The sequence below is a fragment of the Scomber scombrus genome, chromosome 3, assembly GCF_963691925.1.
Source record: "Scomber scombrus chromosome 3, fScoSco1.1, whole genome shotgun sequence".
Classification (NCBI taxonomy): Eukaryota; Metazoa; Chordata; class Actinopteri; order Scombriformes; family Scombridae; genus Scomber; species Scomber scombrus.
Window position 1 is genome coordinate 25,752,814 of NC_084972.1, and position 24,472 is coordinate 25,777,285.

Here is a 24,472-nt window from a genome sequence, read left to right on the forward strand (position 1 = left end):
ACTTCACCATTCTAAATGTGACAGATTCAGTGGTAGGACATATGAGTCCTTTCAGATACCAAAGTTATTATAATGGGTTACACACTTCCTGTCAAATCCCTATTGAATACACATTAGCTTCAATACTTGATTTATCTTAAACCAGAAACTCTACTGCTACACTTCTGCAGATGAACTCAGCATGCACTTCATTTCACAGATGACTTATTGAGGATAATCTTTAGATGTTTTTTGTTCTTCTTTGTTCAGTTGTATAGAAACCTTTTATTATATTGTTTTACTTTCAGTGATATCATTTGGATAATATGGATATCAGACGTTTCACTCCAGCTGATATCAGACGTTATTTCCTCAGGCCCCTCTTGGTCCTTCTTCCCTTTGAACTGAAAATATAAAGTGGATGTCAGCAGTGATCTGTCACATAAACCAGCACACAACCCACAAAACCTGTAATGCATATCAGATCTTTTATGTTCCCTCCTATGGGAAATTGTGTGGTGAACCTGTTGACTCCAATGTTTGTACTCAAGAAACTTCATTTCTTTTCTGCTGATGCAAATAAGTCACTCACTTTGAAATTTAAATGATTTTAGGGAAATTCATATCGCAAGAAAGACATTGCAAAGATCATTACACTTCTCAAATCTTTTTTTGTTGTTGTTTGTAACCCCTTAGCAATATCTAACTGTGACCCCTCATTCATCACTGGGTTCATGTCAGTGAGTTATGAGAGATTACATTTTAGAGGCATGAAGGGGTAAACTTAAAGAGTATTTAATTGTGTAAAAAAACATTTCCAAAAATGTAGAGACAAATGCTACAAAATAAACAAACCTTTGTGCAGCACAATTTTTTGCTTTACTTCTTTCCTTTCCTGCTAATACTGTGACAACTTAGATTCATCTTGTGAGCTCTATCACAGCCTTTACAAAACTAAACTGAGACACTGGAGCTACTGAAAGCTTTTCACAGCTGTCTGCTGTTAGAGGGGATTTGCTACCAAATAGAAGACTGCTATCTTTAACTGCTGTTGCCACCGAGGTACCTAGACCCCTGCAGTTTATACACAAGTACATAAACTGATCATTTTTGCGTTAAACTGTGACAAATAAGTTCTCCATGTTCTGCAAGTTTGACAATTTAGTCTTGTCAGCTAGCTTTATTGTACAGGCATACCACAAAATTTCAGCTTTTACAATATTTGAAAATGAATTATAGCTTTTGCTCTCCAATTGTAAACTGACTATAGTATAAGCCGATCAAAGCGATGTTTGAAATAACCGACCACACTGAGAATATTTCTGTGAATATTTTCTGACACCTTCTGGAGTGTTTTGTTTGGACCTTCAGCCCTCATCGTAACACAGCCAACATGAGATCAACAGGATTTGGATTGCAGCAGCAGGGGGTCACTGTGTTATTGTGAGCTACATTAACACAGATGATATCACACTGCAGTTATGAGATGTCTCAGCTGTTGGACTGCCATTACAGCCCGTCTCTCCTCCAACACTGAGTGTGTTGTTCCGATTCTCCCCAGCCTGCCCTTTGTTTGAACACCTCTCGTATGCACGCCTTTTTGTTTTCCCGGTCTTTTTGGGCTGGGTGTGCTTAGGAAAAAACTCAGAGGAAGTTGCAACAGGAGGAGGTGGAAACTTGACAAGGTCACAAGGTGAATGTTTACATTAGAGCATAACAGTCAGTGTAAGCAGGGAATTATCTATTATTGCTAACTTATGTTGCTTTCTGGACTCCACCTTTATTTATATTTCTACCCAGCATGATGACAGTTCATCTCTCAAAGTTTTTAATTACAGTAATGTCAGATTACTGTGCTATAAAAAGAGAGGGGATATATATATATATATATATATATATATAAAGTGGTGATATCATGTTGCATTTAAGACAAAAAATGCTATAATTTATTCATTTTTTTAGAGGTCTCACAAAAGGAAAAGAGATGTGTTTTACCAGATTTAGCCATTAGCCAATTTCCATCTGCTGTCACTGGACAGTTAGACACAAAACACTGATAAAACTAATGAAAAACAAGTTCAAATACAAAAACTACTGAATATTAAACTCAGTAAATTCATTCATATACTACAGCAGGAACTATTTGCTTTTATGCAGTTCATGTGCTAGAAAGTATTGAGTAAAACCACAATATGTGCACTGCGATCTGTCAGAGTGTTCATAACACAATAGACTTACATTTTCTGATGATCACTGACCCGGTTTCTCAGCACGGTGATCTGTGAAAAGATGTATTTAATTGTTATTTGACAATAGCATCTCTATAAAAGCCAAAATGCATATTTGCTCAAAGCCGAATCAGATATTTTTATTGACATTTGTTTCATGAATTATTACTCTTTAGCAATCTCTTGACAAAAGAAAATACAAAGCCAAATCAGCACGTACAATTAAAAAATTGCAGTCACAGTACTCTGGTTTGTTAAGCGAGTTCTGTTAAAGCCACCCATCACTTAAAAATATTTTTTCTTCTTGTCACTTTAGTTGGATATTTGAGCTTCACTGTAGAGAAATATGTATGCATGAGTTTGACACTTGAGTTAAAAGTGCAATATACGAAATTCATCCCTGCTAGATGTCAGCAGACAATTATTTGCTATGTAAAGAGTGAATAATGTAGTGCTAGTGCTAGTGTATGTGAGTTCCTCTTTCAGCCGGGTCAAAATCATATTACAGCTAAACAGTACCCTAAAATATGTTTCTGAAAACATTTGATCTGAGTTTCAAGAGTTGTGTGTTCAGATGCCGCTTTCTTTGTTTTGCTCAATTTTATTGAGTAAACAGTTGGCACATTTGTTTTGGTCTGAGACGCTGGTGCTATAATGTGACATCTAGTGGGGCCAAATGTCATATATTGCACCTTTAAAGAGGTGGGCCTAAGGGCATGACTTATGACATCACAACATTTTTGAAAGTTGATGCTGGTCCAGTGTGAAACTTACACAAATGTAAAAATGCAATGATCTCTGGCTGAGTTGCACTTACAAAAAAAGTGAATTTGGTAATCCCATATTACGTGAATATGAAACATTCTCTGTGTATGATACATCTTGTCACTCTCAGTTGATAGTCATCAATTTGGCTTGGATCCTAGAATTTGTCACAAAAACTTAATTGATGTTTCACCTCATATTTTTGTTTCGTGAACTTATCCTGAAGTTCAAACCTCTCTGCCTCTAGCTGGCGCAGCCAGTCAGACAGTTCCTTCGCTTTTTCCCTGTATGAGAGAAGAGAACATGAAAACATTTCACAGAGCCCAGATGGTGAATAATGAAAATTGATTATTTTATCTGAAATTGATAATAGGAAGTATTAAGACTGAATTATGAATATTTCTGCAACGTTTTTTGTTGTGTTCTTATTTTACCTGAGTTTTTCCTCTTTCATGTGATCAATGGATAACTCCTTGCGTCGATCACTTAAGATCTTCCTCTTCTTTTCTCTTTCGGTTTGTTTTTTTGGCCCAGTCTGTGTCTGCTGGTCAGGAACAGAGCACATGTAGGGATGTACTAGATTGTACGCCTCAGTCTATCAAGACATGAGGTTTTAATGTTTCACAAAATTATCACCTTGTATCCAGTGAAACTCAAGTTGGCTAGAATCATTTTCTTCCTTGCATCATCATCAGATTTCTTTTTGGCCTCTTCCTCTTCTTTTCTTGCTTTCTCTTCCTGGTGAAAACATTAATTTGCAGTATTTTCATCAGTGACATTGTCAACACTTGTTTTAACTGAATGAAAGTATAATTCATAGCTGTACTGGCCTTTGGTATTGCAACCAAATGATAAGTTAATCATTTTAGAAATGGTATTTTCTAAGTTCAGGTGTAAATATTATTTGAGAAAAAACAACTTCACATTTACATTTAGTTTGTTCTGCCGTTCTTTTTCTCTCTCCGCTCTGATCTTCATCTGCTCTGCTCTTTCAGACCTGCGTTTCTCCTAAAGTAAGAAGAGGAAGACATTTTACCAACCCAATTTGAGTTCTGAAAACTCAAAATGTGACTTTGTGACTTTGTAAAAACCATTGGTTAATGTTGGAAACTAGATGTACAATTTTTGAACGGAGTGAGATGTGAACATACAATGCGATCTGTAAGGCCAACTAGTTCCTCTTCCTCCTTCTTACGCTTCTCGAAGTGATCTACGATCAGGCTCTGCAGCTCATTCAAGTCCTTTTCCATTCGTTTTCTATGAATGTCCTGAAAGTAGAAGTCAAAAGTGAACTGAAAATGTTCTGCCCAAGGAACAGCTTGCAGGTGTTTCTTTGATCAGTCTTGAGATTACTAGTTTTAGTCTCATTCGTCTTAAACTTACATCAAAGTCCACTATTTCTCCCTCTGGGATTTTGGGAACTGCCATGCCGGGCATGAAACCAGCCCTGAAGAAAATGCAAAATTGAAAATCTTTTTATTTAAGTATGTCGCTTCACTTTGAGTTCATAAAGTATTTTTAAACAGTGTTCTTACTTTGACTTGAGCTTCGAGTCTTCTGTATAACCATACAAAGAAAAAGATGTTATGGAAAAGAATATACTTTATGCATGAAAAAATCCACAGAGCAGCATTTTTGCTCTTTGACACACATAACCTCTGTTCTTTCTATAGCGTGACCATACCTCTGTCATCATCCTCTCCAGCATCTGTTGAAAGATAAGAGAGTCAGTGCAAGGTAAAGATTGGGTGGAGTAGAAAAGCTACAGATGATGCTTTTTGCAAACCCTGGAGGACAAGCCATAAACCAAGGTTGGCCAAAGGTCATGATCTGCCTAATCCCCTCACAAACAAACCAGACATTTTATCCTTTGTGTGTTTTGAGACAGGTTTACAGGACGGTTCTCAGTAGATTACTACGTCTTTTTAAAAAGTAGATATGGTTGTAATGTTTTTTAAGATTTTATTTAAGTGATTATTATTGGTTATTATTAGTTTTTTTATGACTAATAAAAGTCTAAATCTCTTCAAAATGTAAGGTGTAAAAATGATGCTATATTTATGAAATATTTGTTTTTACTTTGATATAAAAACATGGATAAAACTTTATAACTGAGGCAATTTAAAGATCTGTTTAGAAATAGAAAAAAAGCTTCACAGTCCAACACAAATCATCAAGTGACATTGTGTGTTAACCAACAATGCTCTCTTGTTTGTCTTTAATTTAAAGGAAGGAAGAGCTGTCAGTAACTATTAGACTGAGGCAACATAGTTGACCATCTCCTGTCTGTCAGCGCTGATGAACTAAGCCAAACAGATATGCAGGTATTCGTGTTAGCTGCTTTAGATTATCATCATAGATAACTCATGTGTTGTCTTCACTTTAGTCCCTGCCTAGTCACAAAAAGAGAGTCTGCTTAGTCCATAAGTACATTATGTAAAGCTTTTAGCTCATTATAACTATTGTTAACCTTTCATTTAGTTACCCAACACAGAAAGGCAACATTTCTTATCCTATTTTCTATCTTGATCCCAGATCCTGCTACTTAGATAGACATACGTAAAAAATAAAAATACAAATCTATATTAAATCATCCTTAAAGTTTACACATAACTACATAATCCCGGGTTTTAAATTAGCTGTTAAATTTACCTTTAATGCTATACAATTTGAAATGGAAATTTTAACTATAACTGCATTCTCAGCAGGTAAACAGGTATGCAGTGTTTTTTGTGATAGTTTCACAGAGATATATAGAGTATGTGTCCAGTGAAAACCACGAAACTCCTGGTAATTTGGGATTTTTCAATTAAACAGAAGGATTAAATGTGAATTAATTCTTAGGCTAAATAGACCATTTTAAAAACCATTTGATGTTCTGAAAATATATTATCATGAAGCTAAAGACAGGGGTGATTTTCTTGGTTCTGGAAAAATTGACATTTTGGAGATTCAAGGTTTTCATGGGACAATATATTCCTCTTGCACATGTACTCCAATAATGACTATCATTAGATGGTTGCAAACACTGTGCTAACAATACAGTTGTATTTATTTATACCTGGCATGCAAACATATTAGCACAAGCAGTACTACCTTCTTCCTCCTCCTCTGCTACCTCCTGCAACTCCTCTTCTGTGCAAAGCAAGCACGTTGAGTTAGCAAGCAAACAATGTGACAGTCTCACACAACATTTAGATCTACATTATTTCTGCCACTTGTGTGTGCCGATGCCTTCAGAAAACATTCTCTTATATTCTGACTTCTACAGTTGCAGTTTTCGTATATTGTTTCCCTTGGTGACCTGCGCAGCACTCTGCTATTTCATTAGTAAATATTTTATCCACTGACTCCTTAAATATGCAATTGGGCAATAGTGGATATGTAGCTTCAGTCTTGCATTCAAAACATACTAATTAGTGAATTTTTAATGCAAATGTGCAGATAAAGCTCCCATTTGAGAATAAAATGAACAATAACATTTTTTAGTTTCAATGCTCAATACACAGCATGACTGATATCACACAATGTGGATATGACTCAAGTACGGGAGTGATTCTAGCCATTTTGCCACCAGCTTTCCCAACAGTTTTATTTAGCTTTTGCAACACTATATTCAAAGGACCATCTGTATTTTGTTCCCAACATTGCTTTCTTCATTGGGCCACTGTGGGAAACAGTGACAGCAAGCTTTTAGTCAGAGTGCCTTTGGCCACAGAAGGTAACTCAACCTCTTTCCACTACAAAGACGGCAAGCCAACCTGCATTTAGATAACTTCTGACAGGCATGGAAGTGAAAGTGGGTATTGTGCCTGTGCCGCTATCTTCCCTAAGGTACTCTATTGAGAACATAAGCTGACCCACATTAGTCTAACAGTGAGTCCACATAGAGGGAGACAGGTGCTGCTTAGTTTCAGGGACAGCAGGTCTGCACAGTGGCCCGCATGGACAGCCACACAAAAGAGACAGAAATAGAGGTAAGACCCCTTATCTCTTTGATGACGACCCACTGCACCATTTCAACTGAAAGGACAGCTCCTTAGGGATGTGTCACGGTGTACTATCTCCAGCCTTAGACCACGAGGACTGACTGAGAGGACAAAGGTCAATCTGGCAGAAAAGCTCAAGGACATCAGCTGTCTTTGCAGTGGCACCGACCTGCCAAAAATACAGTGTGTTGTGCAGTGAAGCCAGCAGCTTAGCAGATGCTCTCTGTTAAGTAACTGAGAATGTTTAAATGCAAGGCTTAAGTGTGTAAAGCAGGTAACAAAGTGGCAGCAAAAACTACAACCAGCGTTTTAAAAGTGGTGCATTTTGAAGCAAAGTTTTACGCTGTTTTCATAGATATTGTTTGGCTTAGGGTATATACCAACAATATCCTACTCAAAGTAGAAAACACTTACATTAAACAAGGGCATAACTGCATTTGTGACATACTGTACATACAGTATGCATGCAGCATTATTACATACACACATACATACATACAAACATGCATTTTTTTCTGTGGTATATGTGAAACAGCTGTCTGACAACATGCAGCTGCCTGAATCTGCAGCATAATTACTACACTTCAGTTACAAACTGTGAAGACTCATCTTGCCCATGTGCTGCAAGGAGATAAACTGACTTACGTTCTCCCCTGAAAGCAGAAAAAAAACACACCAAAGATATTTTGTTAGACACTGATTCAATCTATCCTGGAATCATCTTTGTTATCATCATGCTTCACTCTACAGAAATAATGTATTTACTCACTCGTATGTGGCATCTTCTGTGTCTGACATGTTTAGGATGCAGCACCTGTAGGAGTAAATACAATTCAGAGGAGTATAGTTAGTGATCAAAAACACCCAGAGATTATATAATAAGGCTAGTTTGACCCCACCTATATGAAAGACACTTGCACAGAGAAATATTATAATTGATATTATGATATGATCTCCATTTACTGTTTAAAAACATACAAGAAGAGCACACAGACTTACCGAGATAGTGCGATGTGTGCTGGTGATGGGGTTAAATGGAAATTGTATACTATGCCCTTCTCTGTGGTTTAAGCTTTTAAACCCAGTAGTGGATCACATGGCGGCAAGCTGCCCAAGTCTACAATGGGTGGGCACATACCTGCAAACAGATGGCAGAACGCACTAACCAGAATGGGAAAACAAGCATTCTCCATGGACTTGCATTGACTATTTTTACATTGCAAAACTAGACTGAACAACACAGAAAGTTTCAGTAAGTCAGACGTGTGCAAAGTTAGAATAAATCTCGTGGCTCGAGCTCCTCCGTTTTCAAAACGAAGGAAACATGTTATTTACTGGTACTTCATGTGGTGATTCTGCCAATCAGTGCTGCATTTATCCCACAAACGTCACACTTTACAGCATTATGTAACAGCAGCAATGTATTCACTAAACTGGCTGTTTTATGCAATAAATAATTGAGCAATCCCCTGGCAGGCTGCCAAAGGTAAAGGGTAAAATAAAGCCATCCTTTTTTCATCGGCACCATCTCGAGCACCTCGTCATAAATCTTGAATCTCTGACTCACATCCAACGGACAGTGCTATCAACTACACCCTTTATGACCATGCCAAGTCTTTTTATACTCCCAGTGGTTGGTCTTCCTCAAATTGGGATTATGACTCAAAGAGGTGAATCCAAAATATAACTCTTGAATATAGTCTCTGCTGACCCCACCTGCTGTTGTCTTATTTACAATCAAATCATTAAGAAAATAATTGGAGGTTTTATTCAGGTCAAACGAGTTTTGAGGTAATCTAGTTTTTCAAGTCACGTTTTCAGAAATCTATTGAAACTGTATCTCTGAAACATGCATCATGATATATCCTGCACTTCATTACGTGCTACGAGACAGTATAGTTGGAGTTCACATCATATAACATGTCTTAATCAAACACTTTTGCCAACTACTGTAGGAAATACATTGCAAATAACTGGGGATCTTCTATACTGTCAGCTTAAGCTTAAGGGTTAAGCTTTATTTGCACTTGACGAGGCTCATCTTAACATCAAAGGGCATCACCATAAATTTTCACAAAATTTGAAAACTGAAACTATTTAAAAGATAAAAAAGTAGCAATGATCTGAATCCTGAATGAATTTGAACGTTATCAATGGTGATAATTATTATGGATGCTTAAGGAAGCCCTTCATCAGGCTATACATTGTGGTCCATGATATAGTACATGTGCAGTTGTTTGGATGGGTAGATTTAATTCCCTGATAAACTCAATAATGGGTTGGCAGTGATACTAGTTTTATAAAATGTTGTATGAGATTGTATAAGAGAGAAAGAAAAGTCTTAAATCCTTGTTTCTGTGAGTAAGTCTGCAGCTCTTGTGTCAAAATACAGGAAAGATTATCTGAGTTTTGCTTTTGACATTTTGAAGTAAAAGTTCAGTGAATGTTTACTGTAAACACTAAGGCTGGGTATTGTTTAAAAAATGATGATATCAGTACCAATCCAAGTACCTTTAAAGTGATACTAATACCAACTGAGTACTTCATTCGATACCCATCATGTAAATAGAAGCATTAAACTGCATAACATGCCACCACTCCTCCACATCTGAATTATTTGATTTGATGATGATTTTTACATTTTTAAACAAATGCAACTTGTACTGTAGCAGCTGTGGCAGTGGGCCAATCACATTACATTAAATCAAAGAACACTTACATTGATTGCCTGTGAGCAAGTCCATACACAGTCATATTTTCTAGCTCTGGTTGTAAAAAGGATTGACTGCAGGTATCGTTTGACAGGAGATGTTTTGATACTACTTGGTATTAATTAATTTCAGTCGATACCTTTACGGTATAGAGTACCGATACCCAGTCCTCGTAAACACTAAAGTTTGCTACATTCATTTATGAATCAGCATACAGAGGAAGTAATGGATCTATTTTTAGTTATGAACATATTCCCATCACTTCTTTCTCTTGTATGACTCAGATAGTGGTGAAAGGTAACACAATTTGCCAACACCTGGTTTAAGTTTTTGTTCCAGATGCCACACACGTTTTGGTGAGAAGCAACACCAAAATTTCCCATTTGATTTATGTAGATGTCTGTGCATGTGCCTTAAATATAAATAATGAAATATTCTTTTACTCCTTAAACAAATATTTGGACTATCATTCACCCTGTGGTTGTTTATGAAAGGAACCTTTGTTTGTTTGCCCCATAAAGCCTGTGATGCTCAAACACAAAAAGTCAACTGACCCATTTCCTCTGTTTCAGGGTTCTCACAATAGGCTACGTCCACGGTTTTAAGATGTTTGTAATGCTAAAAAACGTTAGAGGAGGGACGGAGAAGCAACACACACACATCTGATGAAAACATTTTATTTGTAGTCCAATAATCAAAATTTTGGCAAACTTGCTGACTTCAGGATAAAAGCTAGTATTCCTCTGACTGACATGTATGTAGAAAAAAGTAGTCCAGTAGATATAATATAAAGATATAATAAAGTAAGATATAATCAGTATCAAATGAAGATTGTTATAGTTTTATGTAATTTGTCTAACACTTGATAAAACACCTCAATGACAGAAGTTTGTGTTTGAAAATGTAGAGTTTGTGTTTCTAGTGTTTGTCTAGTTGTGTGGGCTGCAATAAAAGCTATAAAACAGTGTTAGGATGTCAGACAATGATAGAGAAGTAATACGTTCAAAGTGCTTTCCTATGATAAGTTAAGCGTTCTCTTCCTGGTTGTATTGTTGCAACCCCACCCATCCGACACCTGAATCAACAATAGGAAAGACTTTGGCATCCTGTGTTTAACCCTGAAATGGCAGCAGTCTTAACAAAGAAACCTCAGCTCACACATGTATTTTTTGAGACTCATTATTAATATATCTGTAAGCTTCTAAAAGCACAGCACATCGTTTATTTAGACAAAGACAATATTTCACCCATTTTTTTTATCTGCAGTTGTCAGGCTGAAATCTGCTAGTAAATGTCTCTGTCACTATCTATCTATCTATCTATCTATCTATCTATCTATCTATCTATCTATCTATCTATCTATCTATCTATCTATCTATCTATCTATCTATCTATCTATCTATCTATCTATCTATCTATCTATCTATCTATCTATCTATCTATCTATCAGTAAACTGTGAGTTGACACTGCCATCTTGTGGCAGAAGTGAAAGCTGGAGAGGATGCACCCCATCTGCCTGTGTACCTTCAGTATCTATATGCCTACCTGTGTCATCTTTAAGAATCTAATACAAAATAATCTGAATTGTCATTTAATGTGTTACAATTGACACCTAGCACTCAACCCATACATTTGGACAGGTTACATCACATAAGAAAGCTTTTGGGTGTTGATGTTATGGAAACTTTACATCTTTAGAAATGTGAATACAAATGCACAGTCAATGTACCAGGATTTAAAAAAAAATACTGAGGTCATGAGTCCAAATCCACTGACCACAATCTCATAATTTTGTTTACACACCAAAACACAATCTGCAAACATATTTTCTTTAAATGCGAACTTTATTGTTGTAAATTTGTCAAACTGGAGAATTGTTTTTAAATTCAATATTTTAAGTTCCTATTCATTAAAAGCAGTTGCACCACATGTGCAGTCCAAACACTGTGCACTGTTACATGTTCATGTGGCCTTTTTTTTTTCCTAGGACGGCGAAATCATGACCCGCCCTACTCTGCCTCTGATTGGCTATTACTTGTCACATTCGTTGGTTGGATTGGTTAAAATTAGGGTAAGGATATCAAGGTAAACCAATCAGAGGCAGAGAAGGACGGGTCATGACTTTGCCGTTTTAGGAACATTGCACTGTAGGCCTAAAATACAAGTCTGAAAAAAATAAAACGTAATTTTGTGGTAATATGTTTTCCTATACTTTGGATGAAGTCTGACCCAGGTTGGAAACCACTGGAACAACAGCAATTCACAGTTCGCTAATCCCTGAACCCCTTAGTTACTGTTGCTATGCCTTGTCATGCTTTTAATTCTGCCGCAGCACATTCATTTAAATATTGATATGATATCTGATCATTGTCGTGTATATTGCAATGTATGAAAACGCCTATTAGCTTGTTCAGGAAGGCAAACAGTTTAATTTACCTGCAACACTCACCTGACATGAAACCACTTGCTACAGAGTATATTAAACATGGCGGGCTGTAGCTATAAACTGAGTTACCTGTGCAGACTGTCATCCCACTGTCCTACATCATGAAGCTCACCTGCAGACAGTCCAGTTATATCTCAGAGCACATTTGGATTTTTGTGGATGTAATAATGTTAGTGTGAGTGGCTACTCACTGCTGTTTTTCTGCCTCACAGTGAGCTTCAAGCTGGATTTAGCTGTGCTCCTGGCCATGGCAGACAGACTTTCCCCCAAAGGATTTATTTATTCCCTGCTGAGCTGTCACACATCACTGCTTCACTTCAACAAGCTACAGTAAGTATTCACTGCTTGCTTTGATTATGCATATTTGGATTGGCTCTCCTGCAGACCTTTTTGTTAGTGTCTTGGCATCTGCTTGTATACCTTATTTGTATTCACAGCTGTTGTTAAATAATTCTTTGAAATTATGAGCTAGATATGGCTGAATTTGTAGTTGCTAGTTTGGCGGTTATGTGGTTACTGTGTGGTTACAGCTTTGTTTTATGGTGATTACCTGGCCTCATTGCTGTTTTTCTGATGAAAACTGGGAACTCCCTGTGAATAGGCCGATGTTGTTTTTTAACTGATTGCATCTGATTGTAATCTTACATTTTGAATGTACTGTCTTAAAAAGATTGTTTCTATGCGTCATTGTTAACATGTGTGTGTAGGACAAGCAGTGGATATCAGCTTTTAAAACTTAACAGAAACCCACTGAAGATTAGAAAAGCTGATTAATGTGTGTGAATGGAAAGCTTGCACAATTTAAAAAAAAGATTAACAAATAAAAGTCACACACACACACAGACTGAGAGATACTGTATTTATTTCAGTGACAATGAAACAAAATACACTGTTAATCTGGGTTTTAGAGGAAAAAGACATTCCATAAAATACCAAGAAATGTTCTGTTACCTTGGGAAGAGTTTGAGTTTTTATGCATTTATGTTTGGTGCTGATGGCAAACACTCTTTGCATGGCAAGTGATGGTTGCATTTGGCATAAAATGAAAGCCAACTGTTTGCTTAAGCCCTCTCTACTGGTTGGGGCCCTTTGCTGCATCAAACATTTTCTTGCGGCCCTCCATGCCCGACATGGCTTCCACATTCTTCCTCCAGTCGTTCACCTCCACTGTCTTCTCCTGCAGCACAAGGAATAGATATTAGAGCTGAGTTTTTAAGTAGTTTCCCAGTGTAGAGAGACTTGCTCTAATATGCTTAAGGGAAAAGGATCTTATGCACACTTAAAGTTATGCAAATCACTCTTCAGTCCATGTGTTTGGTCTACAAGAATTCTCTCAGATGTTTGCTGCAGTATTCAGCTGTAACCTTCAGTTAACCAGAATCACTAAATATGTACTATAGGAATAATCTGATATTTTGACCCTCACACCAGTGGTTTCATTTTGTTTTTACAAGCTAATTAAACCGTTTTCACACTCTCAGTCACCCTTGATAGGAGCATCAGCTGAAGGCCTAATGCGAATTGTTTCCGAACCCACCTTTTCTGTGTCTTCCTTCTTGACTGATTTGAGATTAGCTCGCAAATCCAAAGAGACCTTGTGTTTGGAGCCCAGTAGGGAGCGCAAGATGGCATCAGCAGACACCCTGACCCTTCTCAGGTTGGGCCTCTTAAATTTCCCTCGCAGGTCCAGTACCTTGATGTTTAGGTCTTTGATCTGTGGTGAAAGTACAGAAGAAGGTAATGTTGGTCAGTGACAGCCATTTCACTTTTTAAGACTCAGAATCAGTTCATTTAAAGCTGAACTTTCTAGATGTTAAAATATACTGTACTTTTTGGACAAGATCAGCTTCGAGATATGTGTTTATTTATCTAATTGCCATCGGATATGGAAATTATCAGTGATTATTCATTGTTATCTCTCTTCAACCAGTGTTATGTTACCTCTCTGGTGTTGTGCAAGACTTTGGCTTCAATATCATAGCGCTCCTCGTCCACCACATCTATTTTGGCATGCAGCTCTTGACATAATGTCTGTGTAGAGAATGAGAAGAAATTGAAGAATTAGACATCACCTGTAATATAGCATAAATCATCTCAGTTTGCAGGTTTAGTTTGCGAATCTGAACGTAACAGTGGTGAGTATAAAATGATACCTGTAGCTCCTCTAAGGACATGCTGCTGGTCTGTATTGGAGGAGATTTTTCTTCTAGGTACTTTTCCTTCTGCTCCTCTTTTTCTTCCATCTCCTGCTCCAGATCCTCCTTAGCTCTGGCTACCATCAAGCTCTGAGGCACCACACACACACACAAATGAATGTAACAAAGATCAGATTTTATTGATTCCCAGAGGGGAAATGTACATGTTGTGGCAGTGCAGGAAACAAGATGAACTAATTAAGAACAAGTAGTAAATTCAATAAAATAAGTCAAGTAAATGGAATTTAATCTGTTATAAACATTAGACATCGCAATACTTAGATTACATGACCTGACTTGTGCGTTGTAAAATTAAAAAGTTACTTGATGTGACCTTTTGGAAATGTGGCTGATGACTCACCTTAAGCATGAGCTTGCGGGAGGCTGAGATTTTAGATTTTCTCTGTAAAAACAATGAAGAGTTTGTCTTATTGGCATTTTATTAGACAATCATTTTAAGATTGTAAGTATAAGTGTCATCTTACCTCCGGTCTATGGGTGGACGTTAATTTGTAAACATGTAAAACAAAATGAAAGACACCAAGTTTAATATTAATTTCAAACTGTCATGTTACCTTTCTTAATCTGTGTTTCTATAGATAAATCACTTTTCCTGTATGAAACTGACACTCCTGATGAAATGGAAACAAGAAATAGAAACACAATACACTTACGCTTTCTCAGGCATCTTGGCTATTTCAATTCCCCCTGGAAGACAAAAATAAAACCTTTTGCCTCTGAAGAGCATGACAGTGGGGACCACTTGGGTCTAGGGCCCCAATGGGTCTTAACTTCTGTTTCCATTTTAGCACCAACCAACACTACAAAGTATAGTGTTACAAGAATGGGATTAAAGAGTATATGTAAAGTTATTCCTTCATTAATCGTGACATAATCAATGATTTATTTATTGAATTACTAATGGACATCATTTTTTCAGATGCCCTGTCTGTTTATATTTTGTTTTGTTTATCCACCATTGTTATGTCTTACTTGTAGAAAGGCTTGCTGGACAAAATCAACCAGTCACCTCCCACTGCTGATAGCACACACACCTGCCAACATGCAAGTGATAGCAGACAAGCAGAAACAAGGCCCCAACATGACAGCTATTCCACATAGATAACATTTCCTGCTGTCACCCCCACTTTTCCACTGGATAAAGACACAAATATAGTAAGGATCCCCCATTCTTTGAATAGTGCTAAGCTTTTTCTAGAAAACCCGGTTGAGTTGAGCAATTATTTGGCCCATTAGAAAAAAACAACAACAAAAAAACTGAAATGTTTATTTTTTCATAGGTTTGGGTCATACCATGATATACCATAAGATTAAGACTATATTTGCACAATGGTATCTCTCCCTTTTTAAATATTTCTAGGTGCATTAGCACATTGCACTCAGTGTTGCAAATCCATGAAGGGCTGTTTATGTTTGCAAACTGTGATGAAATACTGGGATTTGTCAGATATATTAAATTTGACGAATTAGCCAAAAAAAGACATTTCTTTCTAGTTATACATAAAACATATTACGACTTGATTTTTCAGAATAATGTTTGATATTTTGATACAAATTTGTAAAAAGATAGAGGACTTAATACACATCATCCTTCCCAGTTCTACAATTTAATGAAGTCACGTATCCAATTAACAGTGATTATAAAAAGTCAAATGTAATCTTTATTATTCTGCAATTGAGGAGGTAGTTAGCAATTTAAACAATGTAATTATCACTACATCTTTTTTATGTAATATTTTTACTTAAAATTTCAGAATACTAATATTTTAAATAATATCTCTTATTGATCAAATCCAAGGTTAAAGCTAGGTCTCAGATCATTAGTCACTGGAAACATATTATATTGTAGCAGAGATACATGACCTTACCTCTCTGTGTTGATGGTTTGGATGCAGACAGGCACAAAGTGATGCAGAAAAGAGCCCACCAGAATATTTATCTCTTGCCCCCTTTGTCCCTCCTCTCTGTCACAAGGAGATTTAAATAGAAACACACACAGACACACTACTACACACTTAATGATGAAGGAGGGGTCTCAGGATAACATTGATAGTGATGCTCATGTCGTGTTGATATATCACCACTCTCTGCTTCTTTATAAAAATGTGTGTGAACTTTTCTGTGTGCCAGGACAGGATAAACAACATCCTTGTTGACTTTCACTTCACCAGTTTTCCTTTGGTTGTTGATATTTCTTTTCACACGTGTGAACTATTTAAAGCTCTAGGTAGCAGCATCTCTTTGCTCATTCTAACAAAAAGCCATAGTATACACAGAAGGTTTTTCTCCAAATTGAAGCAAACTTCAAGCGGCTATAACAGTTTGTCTCCTTACCGTGGATGAGCTTGCGAGATTTTCTTTGGCTACTGCGATTGACGGTGTAGACGTGCCCTGCCACCCCGGAGACTGCAGGGCCTCTAGGTCTGATTAGTATAATAGCTGCAGACAATGCTAAGCCGTGGTTTTAGGGCAGGAATGCAGTTTCCAGTGTACATGTGGCTGAGGCCTTCCAACTAAACATAGACAAATTGCAGCACCATGTGATGCTGCCACTCTTTGATACGGGGCCCAAGCTTGCATACTGTACGTGTGGGAAATGTGAACACAGGTGAATGTGTGTGTCTGTGTGAACAAAAGTGCCCAGTTCAGTCATGCAAGGACAATAAGTCCTTAAATTAATCCGTGAGTTCAGTTGTGTTTGTGTTAGAGATTTACTTGTATTCAGTTTGTACAGCAGTGACGCAAACTTGGACTTCCCGGTTGAAAGTCGGTCATATACATAGTAACACTTTGTAGTGACACAACAGCTTTGATCTCAAGGTAGCAAAGCTGAGGGCCAACAGACCAACAGAAAGACAGACATTTCCATCCATAGAGCCACTCGACTCCTTGACCTATCAATCAATTCAGTTCAGTCTTGAGAATATAAATGTGACCAGAACAAGTAAACCATGTCATTTGCACACATGCCGTCTATGCGATCCAATCAATTACCCAAGAGGAAGCAGGAAGTGATAAAGGATTATTGTGTTAAAGACTCTTTTCAAGGGAAAGTACCTACATTTCAGCACATCATCACTAGATTTTCTACTAGGCTACATTTTCTCTTTTTCTGAGAAATAGATTTAGTAAAACTTTCCTAAAACGTTGTGAAATCAAGTGACATACTTTTTGTCCCACTGTTATAAAAAAACAGCTGAGTTTGATCCAATCGTGTTATCACAATTTCTCAGTTGCTCCAACTTCTGTGTCTTGAACTCTTTTTATGTTGAGCTTGCTTTGGTTGTTCATAGTGAGTTTAGACCAGCTTCAAGTTTCTGTATTTGTACTGGGGAGATGAACACCATTCTATGATGGTGATTGTTGATCCAAATCTCACATAGATATTCTGTTGGGTGGACATCTGGTGACTGTAAAGGCCAGAGCACATCATTCACATCATTTTCATATTAATGAAACTAGTGTGTGTCCTCTGTGGAAGCCTCTGCACTCCAGGTTTTCCTTTTAATATGTCACACACTATATTCCGCACTTACTAGGAACTAATTTAATATTAAAGCAGCATTTCATTACTATTCAGCTATTACACATACTCTACGTTTGTGGTAGTGCGGACAGTAGACTCTGTGAGCAGCATGCAGCTCTGCAAGGTAACTGGCAAGCTGTCAGCCTCATGAGACCACAGTAACTGAGACCCACTGGGCCACCAACCTTGCTGTTTATTGCACTTAAGTATTTATAGAGGTTCATTCTGAATTCTGCAAGCTCACACACGTGGGACTCCACCAGTGGAAATACTCCTAGCGAAGAATCAATCTCTGAGATGAATCTGTGGAGGTCTGAGATAATTTGCATTTGCGCCGTCTGTGACAGGATCCTCTTAATTCTTTTTTTATCGTTAGTGTTAGATTGGTAAAATGTGCAGGATTGTTCTTCTGCTCGAGCTGAGTCAGGAGTTAAAAAATCCCTGATGCTGATTTAATTGGTGAAACTGAGGTCCAGGCTGTTCATGGCAGCTGATTATAATTCCACAGTATATATGGCAGCAGGATTAACAGGGTGTGTGTTTGCCAGACTGTCTCCAGGAAATTGACTCCTGACTCATATAAATGCTAAGACTTCATATAGTACAGTAGTTTTCACACGTGGCACTTTGCTGTTATGTCTATTGTTAAGTCTCTGTTAACAGAAGAATTTAAAAATGTCCACTTAAGTTGTATCATGCAGATGTTATCCATATGTGTAACATGGTAGAGGAGCACTCTTTTGTCTAATTTCTCATTTCAAATGTAGAGTTGTTAGGTCATTTAAGTTTATTATTTTAAAACCCCCCTTAGTTACTGTTGCTAGGCCTGCCAAGCTCTCCGTTCCCATACAGCAGATTTGCACCAAAATACTGTTACTTCTTGGCTTGTGTAGATTTTCCACTCAAAGTTTGTGGTATGTTTTGATAAAGTGGGTCGTTGATTTCAGACATACCTGTAGACAGACAAAAGCAGGCTTCATATTTCAAAGGACTCCTAAAGCTTTGTTGATTTCTGCACTTCTTTCTTTTTACTATTGTACTTCCAGTTGTTTCTTACGTTAAATATTTAAAAAAAAAACAAAAAAAAAACGTCCAACTGGGGCTCTTTCTCGTTGCACTTGTGCCAGTTTGTACCACGGCCCTTTCAGAGTCCTCTAAGGCTCGATTGTCTTGCCTCACTTATAAATATTAAGATTAAGATAATAGCTGGAAGCCATAGATTTTGGCTGAAAACACAACTGTCACTAGCAGATTTGATTAAAACCACTAATTAAAGACTTACCCAATTATAATTATGAGATTTATTTGTCATTTTTTCAACTGTTTATTTACTGTAAAATCAGGCCTATCTGTTTCTTTCTGGTGGGTAAACAACTAAAGCAAATTAATCTATACTGTATGTCTATGGTTTCTAATGCGTAATGCAGGAAATCAAGAGTAAACTTTACATCTATCTGAAGTAGTTCATGGATGAAACACATCCCTGTTACACTTATAATCAATCTGAACACATGAAAGCATGTTTGAAGCCGCTTTTTAGTGTAATGCTTTGGTTATCCGAGGATTTCAGACTTAGTCTTCTAGTATATGGCTCACACATGTTATAGTCAGTGCCAAAGCAAACAACTGATCCTCCACCAGCACCACTGCCACAGCTGCCTGGCACTGCGGTCAGTGTGCCAACTGCTCGGTACAGGCAGAGACGGGGTAGAGCACTACGCCTCCGTTGTTCGCGATCACAGCTGGCATTTTGCTCTGTTAGATGATGCTGATTGGAAAGAATAACAAACACACCCAGCACTGCACAAACATGAACGTTGATTTCATCAGATCAGAACCACAAAAAGAACAATGGTTTGGTTGAAGTTACTATGAAAGCACATTATGCTATCACTGTGAAACATTCCAGATAAATGCAAGATATTTATTTTTGCTTCTCAGCAATAAAACATATTTCAAGACATTATTTACACCATTTGACATGTGAGGCAGAAAGGAAGGCTTTATCTTGAGTGCACTGAAACATGATGTGAGACTTCTTTATAGCTGGTTTTGACACAGCTGTCAGTGGTGAAACATGCTGATGTTATTGTGTTTCCTTTCTCAGACACCAACTGATTCAGATGTTTATCATTCTCAACATTTGTCTCAGTTTTGTATTACAGAGAACTCTTATTGCAACCACAATGTTTAATTTGTTACATTTTTCTTCCTCTAGTAATGGAGTCCGATTGCCGTTAATTAGTCAGATTATAGACAAAGGATGTGCACATCCAGAGTTAGAATTCATTGTGTTTTTTAAATGATTAGTATTGCTTAACCTAGAAGATTATACACCAAAGTCTAATGCAACATATGGAGCAAAATCTAATTGGTGAACATGTGCAAAAAGCAATGTGCAGTGTGCTACTCTCATTCCTCTTTTGCCTGTAGCTGGAGTGAAAGGGCAGAATGAAATATCCTTGATTATTGACGGAAGGATCCTGGAAGCGATGGTATCAGAGCACCAGATGTCAGCCCCAGGTGGGCTGAAGCTTCAGGCTTTACTGGGAATGAGCCAGAGCTCCTGCACCCTGACCAAAGCCAAATCCCTTGGGACCAAAGTTCTTTGCATAACAACCTGTGAATCGAATGAATGAGAAATGGAAAAATAGGTAAAACATAAATATTATAAACATTGAATAAATATATAGTAGCAGATGTTCATTTTTTTTACATGATTAACATTAAGAAAAACATTTGACAGAGGTCACTTTTTTTTAAATAGCAGTTTTGGCCATTTTATGCCAGATGACAGGAAATTTGAAAGAGAGTCAAACTGGCACTTTGCGGTTTTGTGGTTGTCATCTAAACCCCTAAGGTGTGGTGCTTCCACTTTAACAGGAATTCCTTAAATTAGACTATTTAATAATTGTGACAGACAAATGTACTCAGCAAGACATTTAACATTTGGAAAACAGACATTTCAATGCTCTCTGGTGGATAAACAAGGTAATGACCACACTTACTAAATGGCCTCAAACACATCTTTGACATGTCTGTACTGCATTATCAATGTATATACACGTCACTACTGATATATGCAATTAAACCAATATTGGTTCATATTGGCGTGACTGACTTATGAGTCTGGCTTTGTTAAAATAGTTAACTATAGACATGATCTTTGAAATATAGTCTTCTCATATGAAATAAATGCATTAAATTTATAAAAAAATAATAATGGCAAAAGGTCAGACAGTCCTCTGAGCTACTGGGCATCAAAAAACTACTTTGGCTCTGAATACTGAGGTTTAACTGTGAGATTATTTCTCGGTTGGTATCTTCAATAAGTCGTACATTCGCTGTACTTTACTGCAGTACTGACTTATTTAACTGAAGATTTTGCCCATTTTAATTTGTTCAGTGAAGAATACTGGAAGTCATTTCTCAGTAGTAAAAGCTTGTGTAGTATTAATACATACAGACCTTTACAGTAGATCTCTCCGTCTCTATCAGCAACAGTTGTGGACTCAAGTCCTTTGCCACACTTGGCACAACGAAAGCAGCCCTTATGCCAGGGCTGAGGAGAGAGCAGAGAGTTGGATCAAGCGCTGGCCCTCAAACATATATTGATAACTGACAAATCAATAAGCTAAAAGCTACTGTTGTTAAATCAAAGTGTACATTTATAAGGTCTAAAACCAAGATAGCAGCGTAGAACTTTCTTACATTGCCTCCGCCGATAACCTTCTCCGCTGCGTACACCGTTCTGCCACATCGGGGACACACATCTGAGCCCCCTGCTTTCTGGGCAAACGGGGAGGCGTTTGGGTTATTTGTAGGGCGATGAGGACCTTGTCTGTCAAGAAACATTAGAGCTTTAATGAAGGAGGAGAGGGGAATTCAACTGAGGGAGGAAACAGACCATTAAGGATCAATGAGATTGAAACAGTGCTTTTATTGGGAGTTATAAATACAGTATGCAGACTCTTTTGAAGCTTTTATCCAACAACAACAACAGCAACCAGATGTTTTACAGGTCCTATGTTCCTTTTTTCATAACCATTCAATGAGGTACATTCAAACATTATGTGAAGTATTTATACAGGAAAGGTGCTGTTTTACTCACACTTCAGGCTTGATTCCAATTCCCTCTCCTGTGTCCATACTCAGAGTGCCGGCTCCACCTCCAAAGCCATAGCCTTTTGGCCCATATTTCTTGCCATAGCATGATTTGCAGTAGATCTCATCCACATGAACAGCCACTGTTGTGCTGTCTAAGTTCTTCTTACAGACCACTGACAGCAAAGGGAAAGGAGGGAAAAAAACCGAATTAAAAGAATAAATCTATCTATTTTAGTCAGGAAACATCTACAGCAAATGAAACAAACTTAACTCTCTGAACTGTAAACTATCTTTTTTCACAGATGTTAACACAGACGTTGACATTACCACAAACTATGCATGACATTTTAAATAAAATTAAATGGCAAACTGCCATGTGCGTAGCTGGCTCAGATAAATACATTTCTGTGGTTGAGAGGGAGTACTAGCACCTTCCTCTGCCATATAAGGAAGATGAAGCCTTTGTCACATTTCCACTGTATCCAAATAAGGTCAGAGATGTCAGAGCGAAAACCTGCGGATGCTCAGTTTCCTACCCTGACGCCAAATACTTCGCATTCCATTCTGGCATTTTTCAGGGTTGTTTATTCAGTCAGCACACAAAGCAGATTACACGAAAAGTTACATACTTACTGCACAGAAAACAGGATTTATGCCAGCTCTTCCCCTCACACTGCACTTCCTCAGCAAAGTAGACGGTTTTCTGGCAGCAGCCACACTTGTTTCCTCCTCCAAAAGGCATCCTGTGAGCATACAGGAGAACCGCTTTGTGTATATTTTTCACTCACTGTATATGTTCACATCAGAGTTACTCAGACAACAGAGGCCATCTGCAACACTTGAGGCAAGAAACAATACCTATAAAAGGAAACATACCAGGGTGCTATGATAGACTGCACTTTCTTTTCCTTTTCTTACTGCAGCCTCCTGGCATGAATAGATATCTGAAAGACTGTTCATACGTAATTGTAAAATGCAAAGTACTTGTCGACATTGCTCTTGATATCGCCAAACCTTCTCATGCTCATAAAATGACATCAGAACTCTGTATGGATGCCACACCAATGTCAGTTTATGTAATGTTTGAGATACATCAGCCCAGGGTTATCATCCAAACAGAAAGTCTGCAATCTACTAGACCGCTCCAGATAAACAGGAAATTCCCTGCATTTCATTTTGTTATCACATGTTAACAGTCTTGACCTCAGACAACCCAACCAGACCTGGATCATTTGCAGTTTGTATGGTTGCCAAAACAAACTTTTTTTAAATGATGAATAAAAACATCCATTTTAAATAGTTTCAGCCTGATCATTAATAAGTCTGATAACAAAAAAAAGGTTTATTTTTATACTTAACGATCTTCCTGACATTGTTTTTGAAAGTCTTTTCCTTGTCTGATATTCAGGCAAAGCGTTAAAGCATAACCTCACCCTATCCAACATAATATTAGAACGTTTTCTATCTTTAAATGTAGGCCTCCTAACTCTATGCATACCAGAACCAATGAATCATTAATAATTTTGTCATTAAAGGTAATTTCACTTGAATATCAAATCAAAACTAAGTAGAAATTGTTGCTTTCATTGCATTTTACTCTTGATTTGACCAATTTGAATCCAGTGACCTCTGAGATATACTTATTGTAGAAAAGTTAATTACATCTTGTCCCTCTACAATGAAATCTTAAAGTTAAATGTTATTACATTTGACTGTTCAAGTTGACCCTTACCTGCACTGAGGTGAAAGGCGGCTGCTCTCGCTGGTTGTTGAGTGATGGTAAGAGACGACTGAGTTGAGAAGAGACACTGGTCTGATGAGGAGAAGTAGAGGGAGGCTGAGTGAACACCAGGAACTGAGGGAGGAGTCAGGACACACAAACAGAGAGTGAGAGAGACGCAGGGAGGAAAAGGAGGAGAAAGATGGAGAGAGTTACTGATGGACCTCACTGGGAGGGTGGGAGACTGAAAGAGGTACAGATGAACTTATTTCAACTTGGAGGCTTAAGTTAAGTTAAGTTGGTGAAATCACAGAACTCCCTGCCAAACTTTGAGGACTAAATAATATAAGCAACGGACAAATAATATAAACAACCGGTTAATAGAGTACACATGAAGATCTAAGTGTAAGACTTTGTACACATAACATGTGTACAAAGGAGGCCAGACTGTTGAGGTTCAAGGTAATTCTGCACGCTGGCGGCCCCAAATGGTAACAAGAGGTAACTGGTACTGATGATGACGTCCTCCAAGTTTCATTGTTTTGGACCTAGCTATTTTAGATTATTACTGGTGCATAGCAACAGTATCCTCAGATTGTTCTAGAAACAATATTGGCGTGCGTGCGTGTGAGCTGTTTTTTATGTGGAAGTTTAGGGAATGATTGAAAATGAAGACTTTATAACCACAAGCAGTTTCAATGTGGGGTGAAATCTGAAAGTTTGAGGACAATGTTTGTTGTGTTGTCTCTCTAATTACAGCACATGTCATTGAGCCCACTGGGTT

The 24,472-nt window shown here is 37.6% G+C and overlaps 2 protein-coding genes and 1 pseudogene across 2 annotated transcripts; all 3 read right to left on the bottom strand.

The window, feature by feature from the left end:
* Positions 1-343: 343 nt before the first annotated feature.
* LOC134005284 (troponin T, cardiac muscle-like) lies at positions 344-7,759 on the bottom strand (annotated as a pseudogene).
* Positions 7,760-13,191: 5,432 nt separating this feature from the next.
* On the bottom strand, positions 13,192-14,720 carry tnni1b (troponin I type 1b (skeletal, slow)). Its single transcript, XM_062444270.1, has 5 exons — positions 14,676-14,720; positions 14,273-14,404; positions 14,061-14,150; positions 13,657-13,833; positions 13,192-13,296 (listed from the first exon to the last, which is right to left on the bottom strand). Exons 1-5 carry the CDS (start codon positions 14,682-14,684, stop codon positions 13,192-13,194), a joined length of 513 nt encoding a protein of 170 aa, XP_062300254.1. The 5' UTR covers positions 14,685-14,720.
* Positions 14,721-19,771: 5,051 nt separating this feature from the next.
* csrp1b (cysteine and glycine-rich protein 1b) lies at positions 19,772-23,816 on the bottom strand. The gene is made up of 6 exons (XM_062415581.1): positions 23,701-23,816; positions 22,602-22,711; positions 21,973-22,141; positions 21,573-21,702; positions 21,330-21,423; positions 19,772-20,481 (listed from the first exon to the last, which is right to left on the bottom strand). The coding sequence occupies exons 2-6, from the start codon at positions 22,708-22,710 to the stop codon at positions 20,405-20,407; spliced, it is 579 nt and encodes a 192-aa protein (XP_062271565.1). The 5' UTR covers position 22,711; positions 23,701-23,816; the 3' UTR covers positions 19,772-20,404.
* Positions 23,817-24,472: the final 656 nt, after the last annotated feature.

What these genes read in the sequence shown, in the direction of transcription:
- tnni1b (XM_062444270.1), bottom strand. An exon ending in TGTCCTTAGAGGAGCTACAG is followed by an intron (nt 14,151 to 14,272) that starts GTATCATTTTAT and finishes TTCTCTACACAG; the next exon opens with ACATTATGTCAAGAGCTGCA. An exon ending in AGAAGGAAGACACAGAAAAG is followed by an intron (nt 13,297 to 13,656) that starts GTGGGTTCGGAA and finishes CTTGTGCTGCAG; the next exon opens with GAGAAGACAGTGGAGGTGAA.
- csrp1b (XM_062415581.1), bottom strand. Translation starts at nt 22,710, where the DNA reads ATGCCTTTTGGAGGAGGAAACAAGTGTGGCTGCTGCCAGAAAACCGTC. An exon ending in TAAATCCTGTTTTCTGTGCA is followed by an intron (nt 22,142 to 22,601) that starts GTAAGTATGTAA and finishes CTTTGCTGTCAG; the next exon opens with TGGTCTGTAAGAAGAACTTA. An exon ending in AGGTTATCGGCGGAGGCAAT is followed by an intron (nt 21,424 to 21,572) that starts GTAAGAAAGTTC and finishes CTCTCTCCTCAG; the next exon opens with CCCTGGCATAAGGGCTGCTT.